The sequence below is a fragment of the Protopterus annectens genome, chromosome 16.part0 (genome assembly GCF_019279795.1).
Source record: "Protopterus annectens isolate FY-2018-M chromosome 16.part0, PAN1.0, whole genome shotgun sequence".
NCBI classification, from domain to species: Eukaryota; Metazoa; Chordata; order Ceratodontiformes; family Protopteridae; genus Protopterus; species Protopterus annectens.
Window position 1 is genome coordinate 104,258,869 of NC_056750.1, and position 26,580 is coordinate 104,285,448.

The 26,580-nt window shown below is 40.6% G+C and overlaps 1 protein-coding gene and 2 non-coding genes across 3 annotated transcripts in view; all 3 read left to right on the plus strand.

Annotated features, from left to right (window-relative positions):
• The window catches only part of RPL7A (ribosomal protein L7a), a 31,513-nt gene extending 16,451 nt beyond the window's left edge, over positions 1-15,062 (plus strand). Inside the window, exons 5-8 of the mRNA XM_044058405.1 lie at positions 4,832-4,911; positions 12,890-13,020; positions 14,001-14,070; positions 14,904-15,062. Coding sequence (XP_043914340.1) covers positions 4,832-4,911; positions 12,890-13,020; positions 14,001-14,070; positions 14,904-15,008 — 386 coding nt within the window. The 3' untranslated portion in view covers positions 15,009-15,062. The remainder of the gene's footprint in view (positions 1-4,831; positions 4,912-12,889; positions 13,021-14,000; positions 14,071-14,903) is intronic.
• LOC122791099 lies at positions 12,711-12,785 on the plus strand. The gene has a single exon (XR_006363074.1). It is a non-coding gene; the product is annotated as a small nucleolar RNA SNORD36 (small nucleolar RNA).
• Positions 13,486-13,555, plus strand: LOC122791100. Its single transcript, XR_006363075.1, has one exon. It is a non-coding gene; the product is annotated as a small nucleolar RNA SNORD36 (small nucleolar RNA).
• Positions 15,063-26,580: the final 11,518 nt, after the last annotated feature.

Below are 26,580 nucleotides of genomic sequence, written 5' to 3' on the forward strand. Positions count from 1 at the left end.
AAGCACGAGGACCCCTAGTGGAGTGTTTAGATCAGGGCCTCTTAAAAGTACATTATTTAAAGAGGTACCTTCACACTCTGCACACTTATTTGATCAGGTTTGTATGAGTGGTAAATACAAAACATTCCAGAAACCAGTGTTCTTTACCTTGTGTGCCAGTGGTCCTGCAACTTCCGAATGATCATTATCCAGTATTCTTTTGTTGAATTTTTTGAAATCTCTCTACCTCTGGCCTTCTTTGTAAAAGTTTTACAAAGAGAGTTCAGGCATTCCATGGCTTGTTCTCTGTTACAAGGTAAATGACACCTTGGTGTGCGTAAAGGCAGAGGGACCACCCAGTTGTTATCATCCTGGTAAGTCTCTGTTCATGATCCAGAGAAAATCTTATCTTCTGTGGACAGGGCTTGTTTATCATCGTCCTTAGATTTCCAACACTGAAACCCCCAGATTCAGTTTCTGTATAGAAGCTGGTATTTTCTTTGTGTGAATTAGTCCCAAAACCGTATTAAATTATCAAAGCTTTCTCCAACAGTGAAATTGTTCTGGCATAGACTGAAAAGGGATGTGCGGCCATTTTGTTAACATGGGCGGCTTTACATAACTGATGTAGTTCAGCTGGTGAGCTGATCCAGGCAAATTTCTCTTAGTGACCCACCCCAAGTAAAGTCTGAGCATAAGGGGTGTTTGGTCCATTAATTTGCTTGTGCACTTTGTGTACTTCTAATATGTCTTTTCCAATAAGCAAAAGGATAGAAGCACCAGAATTAACAACTGCAGTGAGGAGCAATTGGGCGGAGGTGAGGATAAGCCACCTCTGGAGAAGGAATTTTTGATTTGCCATCAGGTAACATGTCACACACACTGTAGGTAATGGGAATCCCTTTTCCTTATCAAAAGATTACATAACAGTCTGTGACTCTTCTGCCTGCAGTTTCCATAATACCTGCGCATGTCTTTAACATTAACATTAAAACTGCATTTCCATATCCACTAAAAATATCAGTCTGACCTTGCAAGTAACTTGTTGCTCTGCTCGTCGAGAACTGCATACATCCTCACTCACTTCCCGTTGGGATACACAGTCACTATGCAGATTTTAGAACATGACACTGGATTTTTCTTTGCCATATATTTCAGTGCACTTGGACATTACTGAAGAAGGTGAGTCCTCTTGTTGCTCCCTGCCCTGATCTTTCCTGGCTTCTACCATCTCTGCTGGTTGTGGAGGTGGATCAGGGTGCAAGGCCACCAAGTGTTTCTCACTGCTGCATTCTGAGCACTTGAAACAGATGCCATTGTGTTTAAGGAAAGGATGGTCTCCTCAATAGGCTTACCTCTACACCCTTTGCACTTTTTCAGAGGATGAGGCTTCCGGTGAATTGGGTATTGTCTGTCGGGACTTTCTATAGTGCTCACCTTGCTGCTGTCTTGACAGTTTGTAGCCCTTGAAGGTACAGTTTTGTGTGTAAACACTTAGTATTACCATGCAGTTTGGACGGCTGATTACTGCTGCTGATGACAAAGCTGGGGTTGCTCCTAATCTTTGCTTGCGTCTGAACAAACCTAGAAAAAAGGGGGAAGCTACTCCATTTTCCTCTTTGTATTTGGCTCTGACAGATGCCCACTTTTGTTGCAAGGTATGTAATAGTTTCTTTACTACTGGATTGAGCAGTGTCTGAATATATAAAAGTCCTGTCAGATAGTCTTCCTCTTTAATGCACAATATCTAGATCATCGCCCAGTTGTTGTAGTTTTATATTATCTTTATTACTCAACTTGAAGATTTCAAGCCTGTTCAGTAAAGCTTAGAGGATCTAGTCTAGTCAGAAGTAACAAACTTCATGACACCCATGCAGATGGGAACTGGACTGCTGAACCTTACACTAAGGTGCTGTACGAGCACATTCACTCATGCATGGACTGAACCAAAATGCTTTTTTTAAGCCAATCTGGTGGCCCCCTGCCACAAACAAGCTGTACAACAGAAGGAAGAAACTGCTGCAGAAAAGAGAAACCAGGATTAAAAAAAAACTCCCTCTTCAGCCTCAGTAGAAAGCTGAGATCCCTCATAAAATCTTCCAAAGCTAGTTACAAAAACAAAATTGCCAAAGATTACAAAGACAAGGCATTCTATAGCTGTCAACAATCTAAATGGCAATACTCAGATCTGCTCTGAGCTACAGCAGAATGGCACTAGATGTACTGATCCCAAGGATATTGCCAATATCCTGGCAGATTCACTGCCAATTTCACCCCCTAAAGGGCCCATCTCAGTACCGAAAGAATGACAAATTCTGGTGATCACGGCCACGTGGGTAAAAAAGTACTCTCCAAAGCCAAGAGTACAGCATCCATGGTACCAGACATCTTGGGCTGTGTACTGCATGAACTACAAAATGAACTGGCACCTTACCTATGTGTAACTTTTAATCATGGCCTCAGCTCTGGCTTCGTGGTGCACAGCTACAGTCTCACTCCACAAGGGGGGAATCGCTTTGGATCCTGGGAACTATCGTCCCATCAGTCTGACGAGCCTGATCTGCAAGGTCATGGAACGTACTATCATGGAACTTATAAAAACAAAGATATTGGACAAAGACCCAGTTTGGGTTCGTGAAGGGCCGATCTTTCCTCCTGAACCTGATCGACTTTGAATCGGTCTCCAGAGCCATGGACGAGGGTAGGATAGTTCACAGCCTACTTGGACCTCGCCACGGCTTTCAACGCTATCTCTCGCTCTGGAATCCTAGATAAACTACATCTCTCAATGGGTTGCAACTTGCTAAGCTGGACATTAATCCCTACATCTCTCAACGGGTTGCAAACTGGCTCCACACTCTAAAAGTAGCCGATTCCAGATCCAGACAAGTGGTGTACTGCAGGGTTCTGTCCTGTGACCACTCTTGTTTGGCATCTACTTCTCTGAAGTACAGGCCAACACTAAGGGACTCTGGCTTGCAAAGTTTGCAGATGACTGCAAGCTGGGAGACATTATTGAATCCCCAAATAATGTGGATATACTACAAAAGGTCCTTAAATGAACAGATGCCTGGTGCCAGAGATATGGGCTCAAGCTAAGTGCCAAAAAATGTATAGTTGTCCTCTTTGGGGAAAAAACATGTACCTATGAACTACCACATAGGTGGCAGTACACTAAACACAAAGTGTGATAAGAGACCTTGGTGGAGAGTGGTCTCACCTTTGATAACCACACAGCCACAACTGTTAGAAAATCCTTCTACGTGGTGTACTTCATCGCTAAGGGCTTTTCATCCAGAAAAAAGGTCATTGTCCCTCTGTACTCATCCCTCGGACCCATTATAGAATACAATGCCCCGCTTGCTATGTACCTCACAAGACATGTGCAACAACTAGGAAGGCCACAAAAGTACCTTACAAAAAGAATCTCAGGCCTGTAGCAGATGCCTTATGCTGACCTTCTAAAGAAAGTCCAGCTATACTCTTGTTGTATATCGCCTACTCAGAGGCAGTCTCTGCCCAGCATACAAGGCCATGTCAAACCCAGAGTTAGGCATGCTACACTTAAAGAAATCCCAATCCCTCAGAGCCACACGCTCTTGGTATCTTAACCTTATCACGATGAATTGAACATGCTGGAGAGGTGGGTTCCTGACCCAGACACTCCCCATACTCTGGAATAAGTTGCCCATGCATGGGCAGAGCACCTCAATGGCCCTCTTCAAGAGGAACCTTGACTATTGGATGGGAGGAAATTCACCCAGGGGATCACATCAGTAGCCCTGCTAGACAGGGGTCTAGGAAACTTTGTGAGAAGCAATAGCCAGGGAATTGTTACAGCTAGGCTTGTATAGTCCCTAGGGCCGATAGCCTAGTACCTACCTATGTTGGTGATCTGTTTGGCAGTCTTCTTGGATGCTTTCTAGCTTGGGGCAAACTCTCTGAGGGGTTAGAGGTTAGTAAGGGAGGAGCTCGAGCCTAGAAACTGAAGTTGCCAGCTCAGATCCAAGAGTGATGAATAGTGACATAGGATAACACATGCATAACTTCCCCCCACCTTTCCTGGAGAATGTCAAAAATTGAGATTTGACAGCTGCTCCTATTTGTGCTTGCTGGCAAGCTTGCTTAACCACAGTACGTTATGCCAGGCAGTATATACCACGGGTATCCCAGGACTGAGCTCTGTGGGAGACCACTGGTAACTTTTGTCTCCTGCATAGAGCAGACTCCACAACCATAGTGATATTGTATTTTAGTTTACCTAAGCATTAATTCTGTACTATTTTACACCTGAAAAAGATTAGGGCATGTCAAGCTTTTTGCTTCTGTTCTGCACTATTAAATGCTGTAAAATACAGAAGCAGACCACGGAAGTCAAAATATTTGGTTTGGCAGTAGTTACTGTCCTACCGAATTGTTTCCTTGTTTAAATGCAGAAAAATAGTTATTGAATAGTTTGCATATGTGCAGAATACTTGGTGTAGGCTTGCATTGGTCAGTGATGTATTCCAGAATGTAAAATTAAATTGGCCTTTGTGGTGAATTTCTGGTTGAGGAAGTGGGTTGTTAACCACTTTGAGGGCAGAGGAGCATCTTTTGTGGGCAGACTCCAAAATATTGCAGAGTACAGTGTTGTAGTGCAGGAAACGGGAGGGCTGAAAGTCTCATGTACTTGTAATGAGATTGTGAGATTGACTGGTCACTTTCCCTGAATGTGGATAGGGGAAGGATTTAGGCAGACAAGACTAATGATTTGGAAAGTAGGCTGTACAGAAACCATAACTTGCTTTTAAAAACAAGATTGCAGTTCTGCTCATGCTCTGGTTTAAGATGTACTATAATTTATTTGCAGGTGTTAACACTGTGACTAATTTGGTTGAAAGCAAGAAAGCCCAGCTGGTTGCTATTGCTCATGATGTTGATCCTATTGAGGTAAGCCTTGTTCTGCCTAAGATGTGGCACCAATTGTTCTATAACCTGGCAATATTGCGAACCGATGAATATTGTGTGATTGATTTGCATTAACTTTGACATGATGGGTTTTTAGGATCTTATGATCATCAGTGGAGTTGTAGAGTTCCCTTATACCCCTGAACTTGTAGTGCTGTGTTGCCCTCTAGGCTGTTTGGGCAACTTTGCAGAGTATGGGATGTATGAGTCTGCTTCTAAAGTCATGAGCTAGTGAGATTAGTACTGGTGCAGCATTTTCCCTTTACTGTCTATACTCACTTGTGGCTTGCTGGCACATCCATAGTGTAGCCCCTTTGAAGGTATGACGTGCACATCCCTGACCTGGCTACCAGTTATTGTGTAGAGCACGACTTCAAAAGCTCAAGCTGCCTGTGCGCCACCTAGTGCAAAGGGTTTCTTTCCATCCTGACCTTCGAGAGTTTCTATTGATACTGGAGCATTATTTTAAACCGCTTCTCTCCCAGCCTGCAGAGATGGAGAAGTCATCGATACTGGCTTGCTGTCCCTTGAGCCTAGTAGTTAAAAACTTTTTACATGGCAAGAGTGCTATTACTGGCACAGGTTTTATTCCAATTTTATAACGTTTGTTTTCCACACTAAATACCTAGTATACTCTTACATACTTTTTATTAATGTTTTTATTTAAATTTTAAATTATAAAATTTTTTATAAATAGAAAAAGTTCTGCATTACCTAGTGTTTTGCTCAGATGAAGCTCTTAGCATGCATAGTCATGTTGCTTGAAGCGTTTCCCTTTTAAGGGTTGATTGTTTTATTGTTAAATTAATAATTTATCTTCACTATATATTCTCTGAAAGTTCATTCATTGTATACATGGTCTGAAGAAGCGTATCGGGAGATAGGCGAAAGCGCTTACCTTTGTTAAAATAAAGTCTTTCTTTCTTTTACTGATAATAGTCGTGGTGAGTTTAAGTTTTGCCTACCAGTACTTTGCATAGTTTTTAACTGAAAACTCTTCAGTAGCTGTGGTTCGTCTTTTTGTTCCTTCTCCAACTTTTTTGGAACTGCATCTACACACGACATGGCAAACCTGAATGTGGAACTGGATTACAACCCAGAACCGAGGAACCTGCTGAATGAACAACAATGGACTGCTATTACAGTTTGTAAAACTAATCCTTTATTGGCTCTGGACTTAAATGTTTCCACTTTTGATACTGCTAATGCCACTATAGATAACTTAGAAGTTTTTAATACAAAAACGAAAATGCTTGAAAATGACTTATACAAACTTCAGCGATTTATGTGGCAACGCAAACATATGGAAGCGTGTTTGCATTTTAAGTTAGTTCCACGAGGCATGCGTATATTATGCATGCCTTCATATGGTGATTCTCACCCCATTCTCCTGAAGAAATGGCAGGAGATTAACCTTGAAGCATTACTAATTGATTATTTCACCCCTCTTGAATATGAACTGTTATCTCAAGTTAATATACTTAACAAAGAACTGAGGGAGAAATTCAGCGAAGATTTTTGTTGTAAGAAACTTTATAACATTTATAGTCAAGTAAGTTCTTATGCCTCTAGACTACAACAAATTAAGCTGAAGAAATTGCAGCGAGACTTCAGAGATTTTTCTACTGGGCGAGTCTTCGTATGGCCCAGGAGCACTGACTCTAACTCACCAGCTACCAACCAAATTCATAATTTGGCGCCTCTTGATTCAACACTCACAGCCCCTGTTTCTATTGGTCCTTTGAGCTCAGTCCCCATGCCATTGATACAGGATGATGTCACAGAAGAAGCGTTCACCACGCCGCCAGAGATACCAACAAGGGTAGTCTCTGCAACAGCGACTTCAACTCCACTTCCGAATCAAGAAGCGGACAGAGCTATTGAATTCCAAAAAAACTTAGGTGCCATACCAAAACAGAATGTCCAGGATAGTTCTCGTTTTTTTTTACCCTTTCCGATAAGGAAGCGAGCTTCAACGCGCGAACGTCTTGGCAGTTGGGAGACCAGGAAACGAAAGTTTTCAGGAGAAAACGCGTCGTATCGGAGAAGGAGACAAAAACATTAGAACCATTGTTCTTTAACATGTCAAGGTATGTACTTTCTAAAAATGATCAAGACTTGTTAAACAAAGGACTATCATTCGTCCCTTCACAGGGCAGTGTTTTATCAGACATACTTATTGATTTACGCTTGTTTGGGCGAGCAGTTGCTCTAAAGCTATATTTTTATACAGACGCTTCAAGACATAAGACTGAGACTGTATCTGGTTTGCATTTCCACAAAAAGAAAAGTTCTTATACACCTCCATTGCCAGCACATGTTGAATCTTTTATAAAAATGTGCGAACAAGATTTATATCAATATTTCTTTAGCGGTGAAAGAAAATGTTTGTATTTTAACATGTCTAGAGATATTAGATTGTCTTTAAATAAGCTGATTAATGATTATTCTATTGTATTGAGACCAGTAGACAAGGGCGGTGGTATTGCTCTGTTTGATTCTGAGAATTATCAAACCCTGATGTTAGACATGTTAAATGATGATGCGACTTATCTAAGGATTGATCAAAGAAAGCTCTCAGGAATCATTAATGCTATCAAAGATGACTTATATGATCTACTTATGTGTTGTTAGTTATCACCTAGTTTTTACTTAATGATAGCCCAGTTCCAATCATCAAGGGTTTACCAAAACTTCATAAAGGTACCCCCCCCCCCCTCTTTGCGTCCAATTGTGTCTAGTGAAAAGTGGGTCACAGAAAATATCTCTATATATTTAGAAGACACACTTAGACCTTTAGTTAATGAGGTCCCGAGTATCCTTAAAGACACTTATCAGCTATTATCAGCTTTAGATACATTAGAGACACCTCTTATAAAAGGTAAACATTTATTAGTGTCTATGGACATTCAAAGTCTTTTTACTTCTATCCCTAATGATCAAGGGATACAAGCAATAAGAGAAGTACTCAGTCTCCTTCTGTGGACAGGAATCAGGAAATTTTAATAGGTCATCTATTAGATTTAGTCTTAAATAATAATGTATTCTCATTTGAAGGCAACCTATACTTACAAGTATCTGGGGTAGCCATGGGCACCCCTTGTGCGAATACGTACGCAAACCTAGTCTTATATCACTGGGAAAGGGAATATGTTTTTACAAGTATTTATTTTAGCAAAGTTCTAGTTTATAAACGTTTTGTAGATGACATTTTAATTGTTTGGGATGGTTCCACAGAAGAATTCTATATTTAAAAATTATCTTGAAAGTATGACAAATTTTCTCATTTACAGCAGTAACTTCTTTTGACTCTGTATGTTTTTTAGATGTCTCTCTAGATATTAGAGATGGTACACTGACTTCAACATTGTATAGAAAGTTATGTTGGAGAAACACAATTTTACATTGATAGCATGCACCCACGTCATGTTTTCAGTGGGATAGTTAAGTCAGTTTATTAGACTCTCTAAGATTTGTAAAGACAACATGGATCTATTAATAGAGGCTGACAAAATGGAAAAAATATTTTTAGATAGAGGCTATGATCATGAGTTGGTAAAGAATATCAGAAGGCAAGTTTTAGATAGAGCAGAAACACCCAGAACTGCAACTAGATACAAACACTCTTTCCTCCTCATGCAAATGAAAATAAAAAAAGCATAGATCTGAGGGTGAGCTTTGTGACTACTTAATGATAGTGTAAATATTAAGAAAATTATTGCCAATAACTGGAAAGTTTTATTAATAGATGACCGTACTTTGAATTTAGTAGGCAAGAACCCTCACTTTATTTATAGAAACAACAAGAATTTAAAAAGACTTATGTGATGAGGCAAACAATGGAAGACTTGATATAGTACATTTAAGGAATAATTTTGGTACGTTTCCTTGCAACCATTGCAATTATTGTAAGTATCTAACTAAAAAACAAGAATTCATACATCCAGATCTTTCCTATACATTTGTACCTAGATTCCAGGCTACCTGTGATATCGCAGGCATAATATGTCTGGCCACCTGTGAACAATGTTCAGTGTTCTATGTAGGCCTGACAAAGAGGAAGTTGAAAAATCGCATTTATAACCATCAATATGACATCAAAAATAAAAATGAGCTTAATGCTCTAGCAAAGCATATCCAACTTTTCCCTGGTCATTAGAGTATTACAAATAGTAGAACCGAACACTAGAGGTGGTGATTATATGAATTTATTAGAGTTGAAGGAACTGAAATGGATCCTTAGGTTAAAAGGTCACTATCCCCCTGGACTTGATGCCTATGTCTCATTAAGATCTTTTTTGAATACACGCAGATGAATAGTTGTATATTTATTTATCCATATTTACTTATCTATACATATATTTCTATTTATTTAATCATTCATCTAATTGTTATATATATTTATACATATTTATAACATGGAACCTGATTTTAAACTGATTTTAGCATGGATTTACAGTATTACATTTTTCTAGCAGACAAGGCCCTATAATTAGAAAATGTTTTATAAATTCTATACATAATCATTACTTTGTTTTTATAAATAGCAATATAGTCTAAAAGTAAATAAGAAGATTGTTTATAGAATAGTTTGAACATTATGCATAAATATTTAAGTTTTTTATCCAGGGACTTTAACCTATGAATTCTGTAGAATTTTGCACTGTTTAGTTTGTATATTAATGTGCATTAAGATTTCACAGGCATATTTTATATGAGTTTTTATATGCCTTAATTTGAAGCATTGAGATTTCTTACATACTTTTTATTAATGCTTTTATTTAAATTTTAAACTATAAATTTTTTTATAAATAGAAAAAGTTTTGCATTACCTAGTGTTTTGTTCAGATGAAGCTGTTAGCATGCATAGTCATGTTGCTTGAAGAGTTTCCCTTTTAAGGGTTGATTGTTTTATTGTTAAATTAATAATTTGAATGTATCTTCACTATATATTCTCTGAAAGTTACTTCATTGTATACATGGTCTGAAGAAGCGTATCAGGAGATACGCAAAAGTGCTTACCTTTGTTTAAAAAAAAAAAGTCTTTCTTCTTTTACTGATAAGTCGTGGTGAGTTTAAGTTTTGCCTACCAGTACTTTGCATAGTTTTTAACTGAAAACTCTTCAGTAGCTGTGGTTCGTCTTTTTGTTCCTTTTGTTCCAAAGTCATGAGCTAGTGAGATTAGTACTGGTGCAGCTTTTCTGTCTATACTCTCTTGTGGCTTGCTGGCACATCCATAGTGTAGCCCCTTTGAAGGTATGACGTGCACATCCCTGACCTGGCTACCAGTTATTGTGTAGAGCACGACTTCAAAAGCTCAGCTGCCTGTGCGCCACCTAGTGCAAAGGGTTTCTTTCCATCCTGACCTTCGAGAGTTTCTATTGATACTGGAGCATTATTTTAAACCGCTTCTCTCCCAGCCTGCAGAGATGGAGAAGTCATCGATACTGGCTTGCTGTCCCTTGAGCCTAGTAGTTAAAAACTTTTTACATGGCAAGAGTGCTATTACTGGCACAGGTTTTATTCCAATTTTATAACGTTTGTTTTCCACACTAAATACCTAGTTGTGCTAGGTTTCTGGTGAGGGCTAGGCCCCTGGCATGAGCACAAAGTTCCTGCCAATTTCTAAGGTTCTTTGTTCGCAGAGCATGGATTTCACAAACAAATGCTGTAACTTGTGTACCACTTCAGAACATCGACCCAATGGCTTGGATTTATTACTTGCATTAAATGTGTTTTTGTTTTTTTTTTTTTTTTTTTTTTTCTTCTCACCTCCTCCACACCTGGCTACATAGGGAGGAGTATTGTTTTAAGATCTTAATTCCCTGTCAAATGCCTGTGATGTTGGAAGGGTTGGGTGTGCAGTGTTGTCATACTTCAGTGAGTGAGGCTTCCTGAAGGCAGCTGCCTGTGGTGATCATTGGTGATTGTATGTATATTGTGCAACCCAGGGGGTAATCGCCCACAGAGAATGCCTCCGGTACCTAGGTCAGTGATCAAACCAAACTTTATCTAGGTTTTTTATCAGTGATTCGCCTCAATGTATCTAGCCAAATTCAATGATTTGAAGCTTTTGTGCATATGTACTTCATACACCACTTGCAAACACCTTGGTAAGCTGTGTGGGATGCTGTTTAGGTGCACAAGTGAATTGCGTAGTCATGTTTTGCTGTATTGCAGTGCATTCTGTGTGCAGTTTCATATTGTGTAGATGTACATTCACATATTGGGTGTGTTGGGTAGACTAAGTCTGGCAGCTTTTATGGGTGATATCAACTATTGCTAGGCTGACTCGTTATTTTGAAAAGTTTCTAGACAGCTGTCAGCTTGTGTATATGAAACGAATGGTGAAACGCTGAGTTGATTATCTGGGTAGCATTGCATTGTAGTGTCCTAGCAGTCTCAAGAGCTTGCCATAATCCCCTGTAATGAAACAGTGTTACTGCATTTGCATTTTTTAGGAAGGATTCATTTTGCCATTTGATACAATTTGTGTGCATCAGTTTGGGAGATGTGATGTGTTTTGCAAGTCTGGGGACCCTTATTCACTTGTTGCAAATTTTAGCTGTCTCTCTAGAAAGTTGTTTTCTAGTCATGTCTGTATAAATTTGTGTTCTCATTTGTAGAATTATGTAGGTCATTTTGAGTCCTGTTGACTGGAAAAAATTTGCTGAGTGAATAAAGCTAAGAGGTGGGGGGGTTGAGAAGCTTCGGAAACAAGTGGTTAGAACACTTGGGTCTGAAGTTTGGCTTGGGAGGGTGTCCTATGGAAAGAGTAGTGTGTAACTTTTTTGGGGGGGAGGGGGGTGTCTGAAATCTTCGCTTCCTTTAATAATGAACGCTGAGTAGAACTGGGCTGGAAGCAAGAAATCTGAGCATGTTGGTTTGGTATTTTTCATGAAACACTAGAATTGTTTAGGGTATGAACTATGGGATGGCTGGAGACCTATGAGGCCTAGGATAACTTGGATTTGGTGACTGTCTGGACTTTGTCATTAAGTGACCAGGGTTGTAGCACAGAGGCAGTGGATGTGGCACATTTAGCTTTAAGCAGTATTGCTTACATTGGACTCGAGCTTTGTAATGCATCCATATTCACACACACAGCAGTATTTGCAGAGAGGATTAACTGACGAGGATGTGACAACTAATTCAGAAACCTGCACTATACACTGGGGGGTTGGAAGTGAAGAGGAACTTGTTTATTAGGTGATAAGTATATAAACTGTGAGGAGGAGTAGAGGCACAGTAGTAGCTCTTTCATACAGAACATATTGGAACCCCAGAATTTGTAAAGCAGAAGTGTGATGCTGGTCTTACTTGAGAGAACTATTTAAAAGACTGACCACTCTCCTCAGCAGCATATGAAAGTTTGTATGTGTGCCTTCTTGGAGGATCCTAGAATCATTTGGTTTGCTGTCTGTTTTGTATTCATTTCATATGATTGCACTCCATAGATTCATATACTCGTGTATTGAGACTGCTACTGACTTGAATGTCATTTTCAAGTGTAAAATGTATTGGACATTACCTGGCAAAATGATTTGTATTGGTAGGGGTTGTGAATGCATATAATTTTGGATCCATTTGACCACTTAAAAGGTTGAGTCATTGGGTCAGTTGCATGGGACTACACATGGTCAGCAGCTGTTCTGTCTGTCGATTTGCTGAGAATGCTATATTTATTTCTAGTTGAGTTCTGTTTTGTCAATTCTCTGGTTTGTTGAATTTCTAACGTGCCATGATCTAGGGCTAGAAATTTCATAAGATGCTTGGCTGTTTTGCAATGATGTGTGAATTTCTTCACCTGAAAAATTATGTGGATCAGAATCCTGAGCTTTTTAACCCTGAGCAAAAGCCAAAATGCCCTTAATTGTGATGTGATTTACTTTGGTAAAAGAAATCTTTTGTATAAAAACTGTAGTTTTTGGGTCATGCCTATGTATGCTTTCTCTTGCAGCTTGTAGTTTTCCTGCCTGCCCTGTGCCGCAAAATGGGAGTACCGTACTGTATTATTAAAGGGAAAGCCAGAATGGGTCGTTTGGTGCACAGGAAAACTTGTACCAGTGTTGCTTTCACTCATGTGAATCCGTAAGTACTTTTCTATCAATACTTTGGACTGTGAAAAGAAGGCCTGCATGTAAGAGGCAAGGGATGGAGTTGTGCTTCACTAAAGATTGGATTTCTTAGTCAAGCCTAGGAGAATTCAACTACAGTTGGGAAGTTTGGGGGATAGCCTCAGTTTACATGAAGTCACTAAGATTGGAGTGCACAAAGCTAGAGCAAGGTACGTTGCCACAAGTTTCTCTCGTGACTGCAACAGAGCAAATGAAGTAGGATGCAGACATCTGAACAAAAAATGAAGGTGCCTCTGTTTGTGGTGGCACTGAAGGAAGCATTTGGATATTTCATGGGGCAGGCAAGTGAACATAGGCTGATATGGACAGTGTGTGGCTTAACAGTACTACAGAAAACTCTGCAGGGTGTGTTAACTGCTGTGGATGGTCACTTCAGTAACTGCATTTTCTTTGAAATGCTCTTATCTTATGAACCTTTAGGCAATGATGTATCGAATTTCTTCACCTGAAATTACAATGAAGTTCATAGCTTTTTAACCCTGAGCCTGAGGTTCACAAATGGTGTCCATGCACAACTTTTTGATAGCAGTTAAGGGTTACATATCGACTCTTCTGTATGCTAAATCCTAAATCCTAATTATCCAGCTTGTCCTCTGAGGGTACTTAAAATATGTGGCTTAAAACTAAGAGCTGTGGTAACTTAAGTGCTTGCAATCTGGCTGGTTGCAGTAACAGTTAAACCCAACTTGTCAAAATGCAGTGTGGCTAGTGGTTAAATTACACTTCTGTTTCTTCAGCTTGTCTGGGAAATTGCAGGTTGCAGTTTTGCATGGTCCCTATTTAAGAAAGACCATAATTCAATGAGATTGCCTTTCTTCTGGCCTCTGCCACTGACTGAAGATCAGACGTGAAATGTTTTTTGTATAACTGATTTGTCAGGGGGGTTTTTTTCCCACTATTTGCAGAGTTTATCTTTTATTTTTCTTTCCACAGTGAGGACAAAGGATCACTTGCAAAACTGGTAGAGGCTGTCCGGACTAACTATAATGACAGATACGATGAGGTACGTATTGAAACTGAATTTCAATTTGCTACCAAAATTCCCCAAGTGGATGTGAGGTGCTCGGCATTTTCCCAAACATGGGTTGTTGCTGAAGTTATTAAAGGCTCTGTTGTCTGAAGTGGCAGCCGTTGAGCATTGTGTGGAAGCGTGCAAGAGTGTCTGGTTTTGCAGTGAGGCAGACCCTTGTCTTTGACCATAGATGCCATCTGTTTTCTGTTGTACATCATTGTAATTGCTAATGTGATAGAAGTGTTACCCAAGTACAGAGTTTAAGATCCTCATTTTAGAGGAATTGGTGACTGCTTTTGGAGTGTAGCAGTCTCCACCAAAGACTTGACACACTGGGAAAAGCTGCAGGCCTTATGTGCTTGTCTCTTCACTTCTGTAAGGGGGGGTGTTTGGAGGGTAATGCTCGTTAGTCAAAAGTATGTGGCTTTGTGTCATTTTAGTAGTCTGGCAAGGCAGTGACAAGATGTGTGCACATGCGACTGAACTAATCTTTATTCAAGGAGTGTTATTTGGTAGCTGCATACAGAGTTGTGCCAGAGTAAGTTTGTGCCTGTTGTAATTTTTTGTCATTTTGTTCTGGTCTCGCTTCAGTCATTTAGATTGACAAGTATATGTTGTGTTGAAGGGGAATGTCGGCCACCTGGGTGCTTACCCCAGGCCACCAGAGGACAGGGTGAAATGGGGTTTTAAATATGCTGAAACGGCTGTCATGTGCAGGGTTCTAATTTGAAAACATGAGAGTTCTACATGTGAACACTGGTTAAGGAATTTGCTGCTGTTCGGATTTTAATTTTTATCCCCCTTTTTCCTCTCTTCCTTTGCAGATACGCCGGCACTGGGGTGGTAATATTCTTGGTCCAAAATCCACTGCACGTATCGCCAAACTTGAGAAGGCTAAAGCTAAAGAACTAGCAACCAAGCTAGGCTAATTCTAACTTGTGGTTTTGTATATAAAAAATAAAGACTTGGTTGAAAAAATAAAATGCACACATTTGTCATTCTTGGGAGTAAAACATTTTTGAAGATTTAACTGGCCAGTTGTGAAGGTATGTTTGTTCTAATGTAACGCGTGAAGGGGTAAGTATTGCTAGTTTACTATTGAAGTTTTTTCTTGGCATTTCAACATTGACACCTGCAGTAGTTCTGCAGAATGAAGATTACCAAATTGAAGAAATGTATACCTAAAATACCACTTGCTGTCTTCAGTTTTGATAACTGAACACTGTTTAGGTCTTCATAGGTAGGTACTGGGCTATTGGCCCTAGGGCCTATATAAGCCTAGCCACCCAAGAAAATTATTTTCCTGTGCCCCTGTAGAGCAGAGCCACAGAGTGCCAAATCTTGTGCTGTAGACTTTTTTAACCTAGAAAAACAGAGTTCCCCCAGATTTATACTGGGAGCTTTAAAATTTTGCTTTTCCCTTTTGACAGTGACTTTACATCCACAGTTTTGCCTCCGATGCATCCATTGGTGTATAGTAAATACATTGTGATGGCTAGAAGGTTCCTGCGAGAGTAGCAAGAGCCATATCAAGAGGAGACGGTGGAAAAACTGGATGGTTGAGGAGGGTAGCTAAGGGGATGCATGATGCAGGCGTATGGAGGCTGACCTACTGGCACAGGAGGGAGTGCTAGACCTACTGGCACAAGAGGGAGTGCTAGAACTGGATGGCAGAGAGCTCCAAGTGGAGAGCAGAGTGGCACTGAAGAGAGGTGCTGGTGTGCACTGCTTTCTTGGCCTTGGTGTGATATTTGAGGCAGGCTGTCTTGAATAAGAGGTAGTATGGGACAGATCATTCGCACTGTAAGTGCAGTTTGTTTTTGGTGGGGGGGTAAGATTAAAGCAAGTCTAGGGAGACAGTTATGCAGTTGGTATGATCCTGAGCTGAAATAGTTTTTAGGCCATATATTGCAAAGTGGCTCGGGATTAGAAGTTAAATATGTCAGAACTAGAATTCCCATGTCTTCCTCTGATAGCTCTTGGGGGCGGGGTACTGGAATCAAAAGATGGGGGGCAAACAAGTGAGAAGACTGTTAAGGAATTTGATCTCCCCAGAGAAGGAGCAAGTTCGGTGATTTGCGCGCATAGGCTTAGAATTGCCTTGGACAGTAGCGGATTGGTATGTAGAAAGGGTGTTGTCCGGGACACGACTGTACCTGAGATTTTTAAGGTTTGCCATTTTCTCTGCAAGGTATTTGAAGAGATGCTTGAGTGGTAGTTGGCTATGAAGAGTAGGGGTTCCAGATTCTGGGAGGTCGTGTAGAATTAATGCAGAGGACAGAAGAAATGGATACAGATCTGCTGTGGTGACCCCTAACGTGAACAGCCAAAACAGATGTAGAATTAACCCTTCCCCCTTAAATTGTTGTTAAACTGCTTATGTGCCTGTGGGATTAGTTGGCTAATATCGGACCTCTTCTAGTGAAATCTGTCTGATGCTTTTAAACATGGGTAGGTTTGACTTTTATGGATTGATGTGCTGCTTTCTTCATGATACTATTATGAAGCCTTGGTCTGTTACAAAATTTTAATTCTGTAATACCACCCTTACTCCAACAGTGTACATGTAGATGAAACTTTCATTCAAATGTATCTGGTTTGATAGTCCACTATTGTCTTGCTTTGCTTTCATTTGTATTGCTCACTTCCTTGTGCTCGCTCTGCCTTTTTGCCGTTGCCCCCCCCCCCCTGGAAATAAGTACCAGCTGCGATTCTGATTTGTTTTTGTTGAATTAGTTCTACAGCTAATTTTGCTTTTAATGGGTAGTCTATCTAGCTGATAAACCATATTCAAAGTTTAAGGTTGAATCAAGAGGTTCTAATTGTGCTTTGAAGAAATAGGTGGACAAGGAGACTAATCTTTCATGGAAGGGCTAGAGGTGTTGCTGTAAATCTTTAGGAGATTACAGACTGGGCTGTCTGGATAATTGCTTGAAGCAGCTGTTCAGATCTGAGAACAATTTGGTGGATTTGACATTTGAAATTTTAGATGATTGTATGTTGTGGAGGTGTTTTCAAAAGTTTTGTCCTTGCACTTATTTAAACTTGCCATAAAACTGAAGAATGCAAGTCATGTGAAAAGTAATCAGGCCTCAGTAATGCAGTGAGTCCAGAAGGACAGAATAACTTAACATTGGAATTACTCCAGTTGAAGATAGAATATTTTCTCAAACTTTCCCCAAAAGTGGGAGATTGGAAGTTAGTTGGTTGTAAAGTCAGGAAAGACATTGGTCTTGTAGCATCTTGTTTTCACTGAGAATGATGCCTAGATATGAAGAGAAGATAACCTGGAGAATCCATATCACCTTTATATCCAGCTGTTGGTTCATTGCTAGTTGTAGATTGTAAATGTCTCCCAAAGATCACAAGTTAACTGAATACCACTGAAGCCTTAAAATGTAAAGCTAAACACCTTAACAGGGACAAAAGTTGCCAAGGTTTTTTTGTTAGATGTGCAAGTGAGCTATAGATGCACTGGAGCAAATTTGTAAAACTACCTACTAGATGGGTCTGCTATCACTTTTTAAACCTTAATTGAATAATCACTTGTGACATGATCAAACTTCAATTTTATGTAAAATTTGAACCATATTGAATTTAATATTTACAAACCTTACACATCCTATACCACATAATCAAAACAACTTTACATAATCATTCAATCCCTGCCCTTTTTTTTTTTTAAGCCTAACTTTTTTTTTTTTTTGCATGTATTTCCACTGTGTGATATGCCTACTCTTTGTAAAATCCCACTTTTTTTTCTAATAGTATTCACTGCAAGCATAGTTGGTTTTATACAGTTTCTATTAATTGATTTTTCAAGCAGACACAGAACTAAACTTAATGCTGTACTATGGGCAATTCAGATCCTGCACCCCAGTATAAAATCCCTTACTCATTTGCTCACCCAGTATTCCTGAGTACTCTGTAGGGAATTTTTAGCCTGCCAACTCCTTGCACTTGGAGAGCATGTCCCAGATATCTCTTCTATATTGCACCTCCATCAGAAGGTCTAATATCTATGATCCTGGTTCTTACTAGCCTAGTCCCCACTTTCAACTCACCCCACATCTCATTGCTGGTTTAAATTGGGATGCACACCAATTCTTGGGGGGGGCTACCCAACCCATCCCATCACCAAATAAGACCATCTTTAGGGACTTCTCCAAGACGAACCTTCTTCAGTGTGTAGATGACCTCACATTCGAAACAATCCCTTGCAAGTAAACTATGTGAAGGGCTGCCGCATTCACCTCTGACTTTGACCACTAAATCTCTCTGAAACTGCCATATTAAACTGGCAAGAGAGGGAAAACAATAGTTGCAAGAAATCTTCCCTGACTAGACTTAAACCTGCCTGCAAAGTATTTGAGCACTACTACAGATTGTACACTATGAAGTTATGATAGCAACAGATTAAAAAACAAAACTACGAATTTGTCAAAAGAATGTCCGGATGTGCTGAGCTCATCCATAACATCACCCATTTTAGTCTCAAGGATGTAGCTAATGTGTTAGCAGATGGATTTAGTGCTGCCCACCTGGTTGTTCCCACTATTCCCAAGATGTTCCCACTATTCCCAAGAGAGTAGTTCCCTTGAAATCACCTTGGAACAAGTATTGGTATCAAGATGCAAGTAGCATTTCCATGAGACTGGGCAACATACCATGCTGTTCAACTTCTATCTACAGGCTTTGTTCTTGACGCACTTGGAAGTTTGACCGCTGTGATTCCGCTGCACCAGAGTGGCCCCTCTACAAGACTATGCAGACATCTCATTCTCGTATGCCTATGTAAAGCCATGGAAAGTTTATTGGAAATCTTGTATGGACACAGGTCAAGTAATTGAGCTAGATCTCAATCAACCCGGTTTTGAGGAGGACAGGTCTTGGCTCCTGAACCTAGTAAGCTGCTTTGAAACAAATTTCCATGCTTGGGAATTTAATCAATGGGATGGCCTTGATCAGAGGTTAACAAGTAGTTCAGCTTGCTATATTGGGCCCCATGGGTGAAATAGTTTTCTGCTTTTGAGGGCCAAGAAGACTTATTCCATCATAGTAATAGCAGGTGGCTGGGACTGAAATTTGTGGAGCAGCAATAACTGGGTGAAATTAATTTGTGCACGACTAGCTGGGATGTTGGCTATTTCTTTTGGGGTGAGTGGGCAGCAGTGACTAGCTCCATACTTGGCTGTGTTGGTTCTTGACTCTACAATATAAATATTTTGTAGTTTGGTTTCAGGGTTTTAACTCATTACAGCAGAGTGACATCTGCAGGTGTTTATGCAGTTACCTCCTACTGCGCCTCTAGGTGTCAAATATTGCCTGTTGATAGTTGCATTAATAATTCCAAAAAAACATGCTCCTATACAAGGTATCAGAATATTTTATCTTGAAATGGTACGATGGCAAACAGAATTGTACTGATATATGACCTCTGTCAGTATTTTAGAACTGTAAGGTGGTAACTTCATTTTTTTAAAGCCGAAGCCACACCCACTGAGTTAAAGGTACACACCCAAAAGAGCTCTACTGGAGGGAATGAGTTAATGGTCATTAAAGGACCACTACGGGCAAATGAAGAAAACATATTTTTTTTATCTTGCCATGATTGACACCACCTCCTAAAGCTGCCTGCAGCAAAATTAAGTACTCCTTCCTAATTTTATTTTGTTTTTACTCTTGTCTGCCCTCATGGGGGGTAGGCATCGTGATTCCTTTGTAAAGCTAAATCTGTCCCATAATGCACAGACTGTGAGAACAAATAGCCCTGCCATTTGTTGTCAGACTAGACTTCCCTTCACTTAGAATGGAACACCTGAAAAAAGCTGCCAAGTTTGAGAGTCTGCAGCTCGTGTCATTGACTGGTATGCGCAGAGTTTTACAAATGTTGTTCCTACTGATGTACTACACATTCTCTGAAAGAAACTTGCAAAAGAGTCAACAAATTACTGAAATAAAAGAAAGACTTCACAAGGAACAGTTTTGCAAATTTCAGTTCCTGGCCAGGTTACTCTTCCCATCTCCCCTCCTTCAGTGGGCTACAGTTTCACATTTCCAGCTTTGCCAGATTCAACTATTTTGTCAGTCTTTGCATGACAATAGACATCAAAAAAATCACAGCCTGATGTGCCACTAAATCTTTTCCTTTGTATGTCTCTCCACTTCTGAATAGCATTTCCCAGGAATAAAAAAAAGCAAACGCATCAGTCCAGTTTAGGCCAGTCTATCCATTTTTTAAAATGTGCACAGTAAAATATTCAACTTGTAATGCATTTTGGCTGCTGACATGGTTATCTTTACATAGTTATTCTCTTGTAGTATAACCTGAACTTATGGTATTTAATACATTTTACAACAGTTCTCCGTTTAACAAGGACCTCCCAAGCCTCTGATGTGACCTACTACTTTTTTTTTACTATTGCTTTATGTAGTTAATTGTATACTTGTAGCATGTCTCATTCTCTCGGCAACAGACTCCTGGAGAAAACTTTCAAAGCAGATACTTTGTATTGAAAGAATAGCCGCAGCTGTAGCAGTGATACCACACTCCAAAACAATGCACTCAAACATAGTACTGACACACAGGGGAATGTTTGTCTGAGTCAAGCAATGATGAAATTGCTAGGGACTTCACTGAGCACAATTTTACTCAATCTCTCCATTTCATAATGCATAACATTCCCACCACACTTACAAAAGGCACACCTCCCCTTACACAAACACCGCTACCCACACAACATGCCAGACAAATTTAAGGCTTTTTCCACCTCTGCAAAACACTGCTGTAATGCCTTTGGCAAACAAATGAAAATGATTGATGGGTGTTGGTTCAGGGTTACTATCCATATCTCTCAACAGTACAGATCTTTGCAGAAAGTCCAGATTTTGTCTTTTTCATAAAATTGCAGTTTTCTGGCAGATCACTGGCAAATCATTGAACACTGAAGTCCAAAAATTGACGTGAGTTTGATTTTCAGACTTTATATCCTTAAAATTCACTCTAATGCAAAACCAACTTTCTAAGTTTGTAAATACAATATTTATAAATTGTCCCAATTTTGGGGCCTTTGTCCCCTATTTATGGCCTTGTCCAGATTTCTTGCTCTATGATGTTGAGAGGTATGCTGCCATCCATCCCTTCCTACTGGAGCCAGTCCACTGCACTTGCACAAGTGTCCCCCTCAGCAGGGCAGCAAGCGAGTATCAGTGCAGATTTGCTTTATAGTTCTTTGATATACCACACACACAAAATGACACTGGTAACGTGGACAAATCTGTTTGTTCAAAGTCACCAAACTTTTCTCCAAACCCAGTTTTATAACACCTACCAATCCACTTGACAGTCTGCAGCTGTAAATCTTGTCCATGTTATTTCTTCTTTTCCTTGGTTTTGATTCTCGTACTTGTAATGTTGCTTTTACTCATTTTTTTTTCTCCTGCCTCCCATATCTACCCCAATGAATTCCGACAAATACTTTTCATCTCTCTTTTCTTCCTCTCCTCCTCTTTATCCACAATTGGAACTTTTCTGACATTTGCTTTGAGTAAATAATGAACTGTCACCCTTATGTCAGCACATTTCAGTACTATGTAATATTGTATTTAGTCTAATAGCCTAGTACTTACCTATAAACCTATCGGCCCAAGTAAGCCTAGCCAACAAGGTTCCCTGGCTTATGTCACCCAAGAGTTATTTTCATGTACCACTCTTGGAGCAGAGCCACAGAAGTGATCCCCTGGGTACATTTCCTATTTCCCATCCACTCAAAAGATTTTTCTTTAAGGGTGCTAATTAGGAACTTTGCTTGATATAGATGGTTAGCTTGTTCCAGAGTGTGGGAAGTCTCTGGGACAGGAATCTATCCCTCCAGCTTGTCCTGTTTATTGTGACAAGGTTTAGGTCCCTAGAGCATGTAGCTTGGAAGGATTGGGATGGTTTTAGGTGCAGCATGTCCAACAGCTCTGGGTTTGAGACGGCTTTATATGTTCGGCAGAAATCACCTCTGAGTAGGTGATATGCTATGGAGTAAAGCTTGAGTTTTTTGAGATGGTCAGTGCAGGGCATCTGAGGCCAGTAATCCTCTTTGTGAGATACTTCTGTGGCCTTTCCAGCTGCTGCAGATGTCTACGTACATTCCAAAAAGGGTGTTTTACTCTAATGGGTCCGAGTTTGAGGTCATGACTCTGACACCAGGCATCTGTCTCAGTGAGGCCCTTCTGTAGGATGTCTACATCATTTGGGGACTCTACTATGGCTCCTAGTTTGCAGTCATCTACGAACTTCATTAGCTAGAGGCCTTCTGTGTTAGCCTGTACTTCAGAGAAGTAAATGCCAAACAGGAGAGGTCCCAGGACTGAACCCTGTGGTACTCCACTTGTTATTGGTTTGAAGTCAGATTTGGAGTCTGCAACTTTTAGTGTGGGTTCAGTCAGTGAGCCAGTTGGCAACCCATCTTGTGACATATAGGGATTTATACCTAGTTTAGCTATAATTCCAGAATGGGGGGGTGGTGTTGAAAGCCTTGGTGAGGTCAAAATAGGCTGTGTGAAACACCTTACCCTCTTCTACGGCTTTGGTGACTGCCTCAAAGAAGTAGATTAGGTTCAGGAGGCATGATCTGCCTTTCACAAACCTGAACTGGGTGGGGTCCAGAGTTTGGAGTTGCCAATGTCTTTGAGTTCCATGATATGTGCCATGGCCTTGCAGATCGGGTTAATAGGGCGATAGTTTCTGGGATCAGTGGTGGCTCTCCCTTTGTGGAGTGGGATAACTGTTGCTGTGCGCTATTCAGTGGGCACAAAGCCTGATGTGAGTCTATGGTTGAACATGGTGCTTAGGTGGGGAGCCAGTTCGTTCTGAAGTTCGTGTAAAACACAGCCTGGGATGTTGTCCAGTCCCGTGGATGCTGTGTTTTTGGCTTTAGAGTGTGCAGCTTTTACCTGTATAGTTGTGATTACAGGGAGTCTGCATTCTTCCTGTATAGATATCGGCCCTTTAGGAGGTGAGAGGGGGGTAAAGTTAGCACTGAACCTGTCTGCCAGGATGTTGGCAATATCAGTTGGTTCTGTAATTTTCGTGCCGTTGTGCTGTAACTCAGAGCAGATCTGGGTGTTGCCATTGTGATTCTTGACATAGCTATAGAATGCTTTGTGGTTGTCCTTAGAATCGGTGGCAATTTTTTTTTTCATAGCTAGCTTTGGAGGCACTTATAAGGGACATCAGCTTCTTACTGAGGCTGACCAGGGAGCTCCACCACTCGTGGGATTTTACTCTCTCTTGCAACAGTTTCTTACTTCTGTTGTACAGTTTGTTTATGGCATGGTACCACCAGATTGGCTTCCTTTTTTTGGAGGATAGCTTCTTGGTTGTTTGGGATAGTACGATCCATGCACTCGTGTAAGTGCTTATAGAGTGCATTTGTGTAGGATTCAGCAGTCGTAACTGTATTGTCCATCTGCATGGGTGTCATGAAGTTCGCCACTTCTGTCTTGAGCATGAAGTTGGCTTTGGAGAATTTTTTTTACTGTGGTTTCCTTAATGGGGGGTGGGGGCGGGATGTGGATATCTAGGGTGATTAGCTTATGGTTACTGACCAACGAGGAGTTGACTTCAGGTGTGGAACACCGGTCACTCATGTTGGTAATGACTAGGTCTAGGATACTGTTGCCCTTGGTGGGGGTGTGGATAAGTTGATCCAGGGCACTGGAATTAATGAATTCCAGAAAGTGTTGCGTGAAGGAGTTGGTACACGAGTAGTTTTCCCAATTAATGGTGGAGTAGTTGAAATCGCCCATTATTAGGGTGTTTGGTTGAACCCTAATATTTTCCAGTATATCAAGAAAGGAGTGGGAATCCTGGGGAATCTGTAGCAAGCTACAATTTGGATTGCAGTTTTGCCCAGTTAGTTGCACTTTGATAACCTCGGGTGCATTATGCTGAGCAACTAGCCTGGAGGTGTGGATATCCTTAATGAATATAGACACACCTCTGCCTTTGGTGTTCCGGTTCAGGTTACGTGGCCGAAAAGTGCGGTATGAGTTATAGCGTGGTAGTGCATGGGTGCTGTCTAGAACCTTGAACCAGGTCTCAGTCACTGTACAGATATCGGTGCTCTCCATTTTATGGAGTGCCTTGAGTGAGTGCATTTTGAGATTTAGACTTATAGCATTGAGTAGCATTACCCTCAGTTTTTGCTTGCCTGTTTCTGTTACAGTGGTGAATTTGTCATTTGAACCTTGTCTAAAAAAGGTACTATAGGGGTGGCCAGAGCCTTAGCCAGTATCCGGAATCCCAGGGGTGACAGGTGCAGGCCATCTCTGGCAAAGCATCGGGGTCTGTCGACCATGTCATCCCAGGCAGACGGATACTGGCTCCCCTTAGAATGACACCAGAAGCTTAGCCAATTGTTGTAGTCAATCATTTTGTCCTTGTACTGTGGTATCATTCTGGGCGATGGCAGAATGCTACTTAAGGCTAGGGTCATATCTGCCTGGGCTACAAGATCGGAGAGCTCTTCCATGTCTCTCCATGTAGGCCGGGGAGGTATGTCTCAGGTCATTCCCACCAGCATGGACAATGGTAGTTATATTTGTACTTGTTGTGGAGAGACCTGAGTGCGTGGGTTATTTGGCAGATCCTGGCACCCGACAGGCAGCTTGACAGTAACCTTCTCCTTGTGTAGCCTGGTGAGTGGGGACATCAGTGTGCCTGACTATAGAGTCACCTATGACTAGTGCGTTGGTTACGTTGTTTTGCCTTCTATATTATATATGTTCTATATATGTTGCCCATAATATCTGAATAAGTGAGTGGGATTTTCATGACAGCATCAAGGAAACATTTTACTTCCTTCTGTTTTTTTTCCTTAAGTTTTGGATTTTTCTTGGTATATTGATTTTCTTAGTATATTTTATTTATTTCTTTTTTATTTTCCATTTGTTTACCAGGTTAGTCAAACTAGTCAAGCATTTGGCCACTAGAGGGCATCCCACCCCTCTCTTATTTGCCTTTTGCTTTACTCACTCTTTGCTTTCTCAGTTTTTATTCTCACTTCTCTCTCTCTCTCTCTCTCTCTCTCTCTCTCTCTCCTATACCTTACTACCCTTCTCTACCTACTATATACATATATACATACTACATCCAGAAGCCCTACTTACCCTGCTTCACCTTACTCTTCTGTAATCCTTGCTCCACTGATTGGCTCTCATCTTCTTCTGTTTCTTGCTCACTCCGCTCCTACCCTGCCCCCAAATCCCACCCCCCCAGCACCTCTACCTATATCCCTCTGGTAACCACACCCTCTTCCACTCTACACCAATCAACCGCCTACAACCTAGACACACCCTACTCCATCCTATTACATTCTTTTTCCACACCCTCTTCTTTCCCTCATTGTTTCACCCACAACTTTAAACTCTCACTCTACTACTTGAACCTCTTTGCTCCACTACACCTTCTCCAACTACCACACCCCTCCACCCCACATACTCCATACTCCACTATTTTCACAATTTTACCATACTAACCTTGCATAATACTCCTATAAATATATTCAGAACCATTACAATACTATACAACAAAACAACCAAAATCAACATGCTCTTGAAACCTTCATCCATCTCTATTTTACTATTACTACTTCTTAAACTTTCATATTTTCACTACCTCACCCAACCCTGTACCCCCCACCACACACAATTCTATCACATAACTAACCATCTTAGTTCCCCTTTAACACATTCACACTCTTCTATTTCTCCCCATCTTTACCCTATAAAACATCTCCTATTCTTCTCATACAAACTGCTCACCACTCAGAAAACCTCATTCCCATAGCAACCAAGAACCCTTTTCAACCACAATAAAACACAATCCTCGATAAACTAGTACATTACCTTTCCAACCCTATCTTTCATCTGATTACCAGTCTTTTATCAGGTGATATCCATCCCAACCCAGGCCCCTCTACCCCCACCTCCACACACAAACCTACATTACTTACTGCTATAAACTCCCAAAGCATAGTCAACAAAGTCGCAACCCTCCATGCCTGGCTCACGCATAACAAACCTGACATCGTAGCTATCTCAGAAACATGGCTAAAACCCTCTATAAAAGACTCTGAAATAGTTCCAGCTAACTACTCAATTCTTAGAAAAGACAGGTCCCACAAGAAAGGAGGTGGAGTAGCCCTCCTTTACTCATCTTCCTTACTAATTACTCCCTACAACAAACCTATCCCACAATTTAACAATGCTGAATTACTCATAACTCTCCTACAAGTTAATAAGCATAAAAACATATGTGTAGTATCCCTTTACATCCCCCCAGGAGAAAATATCTCCACACTTGAAGATATCCTCTCCTGGCTCTCCAACATCAGCAATGAAACCATAATCTTAGGAGATGTAAATATTAACTGGGCCTCCATCCAGTCACCAACTACCCCCCTTAACATCAACCTATATAATTTTTCCCAGCTTATCAACTCTGTTACA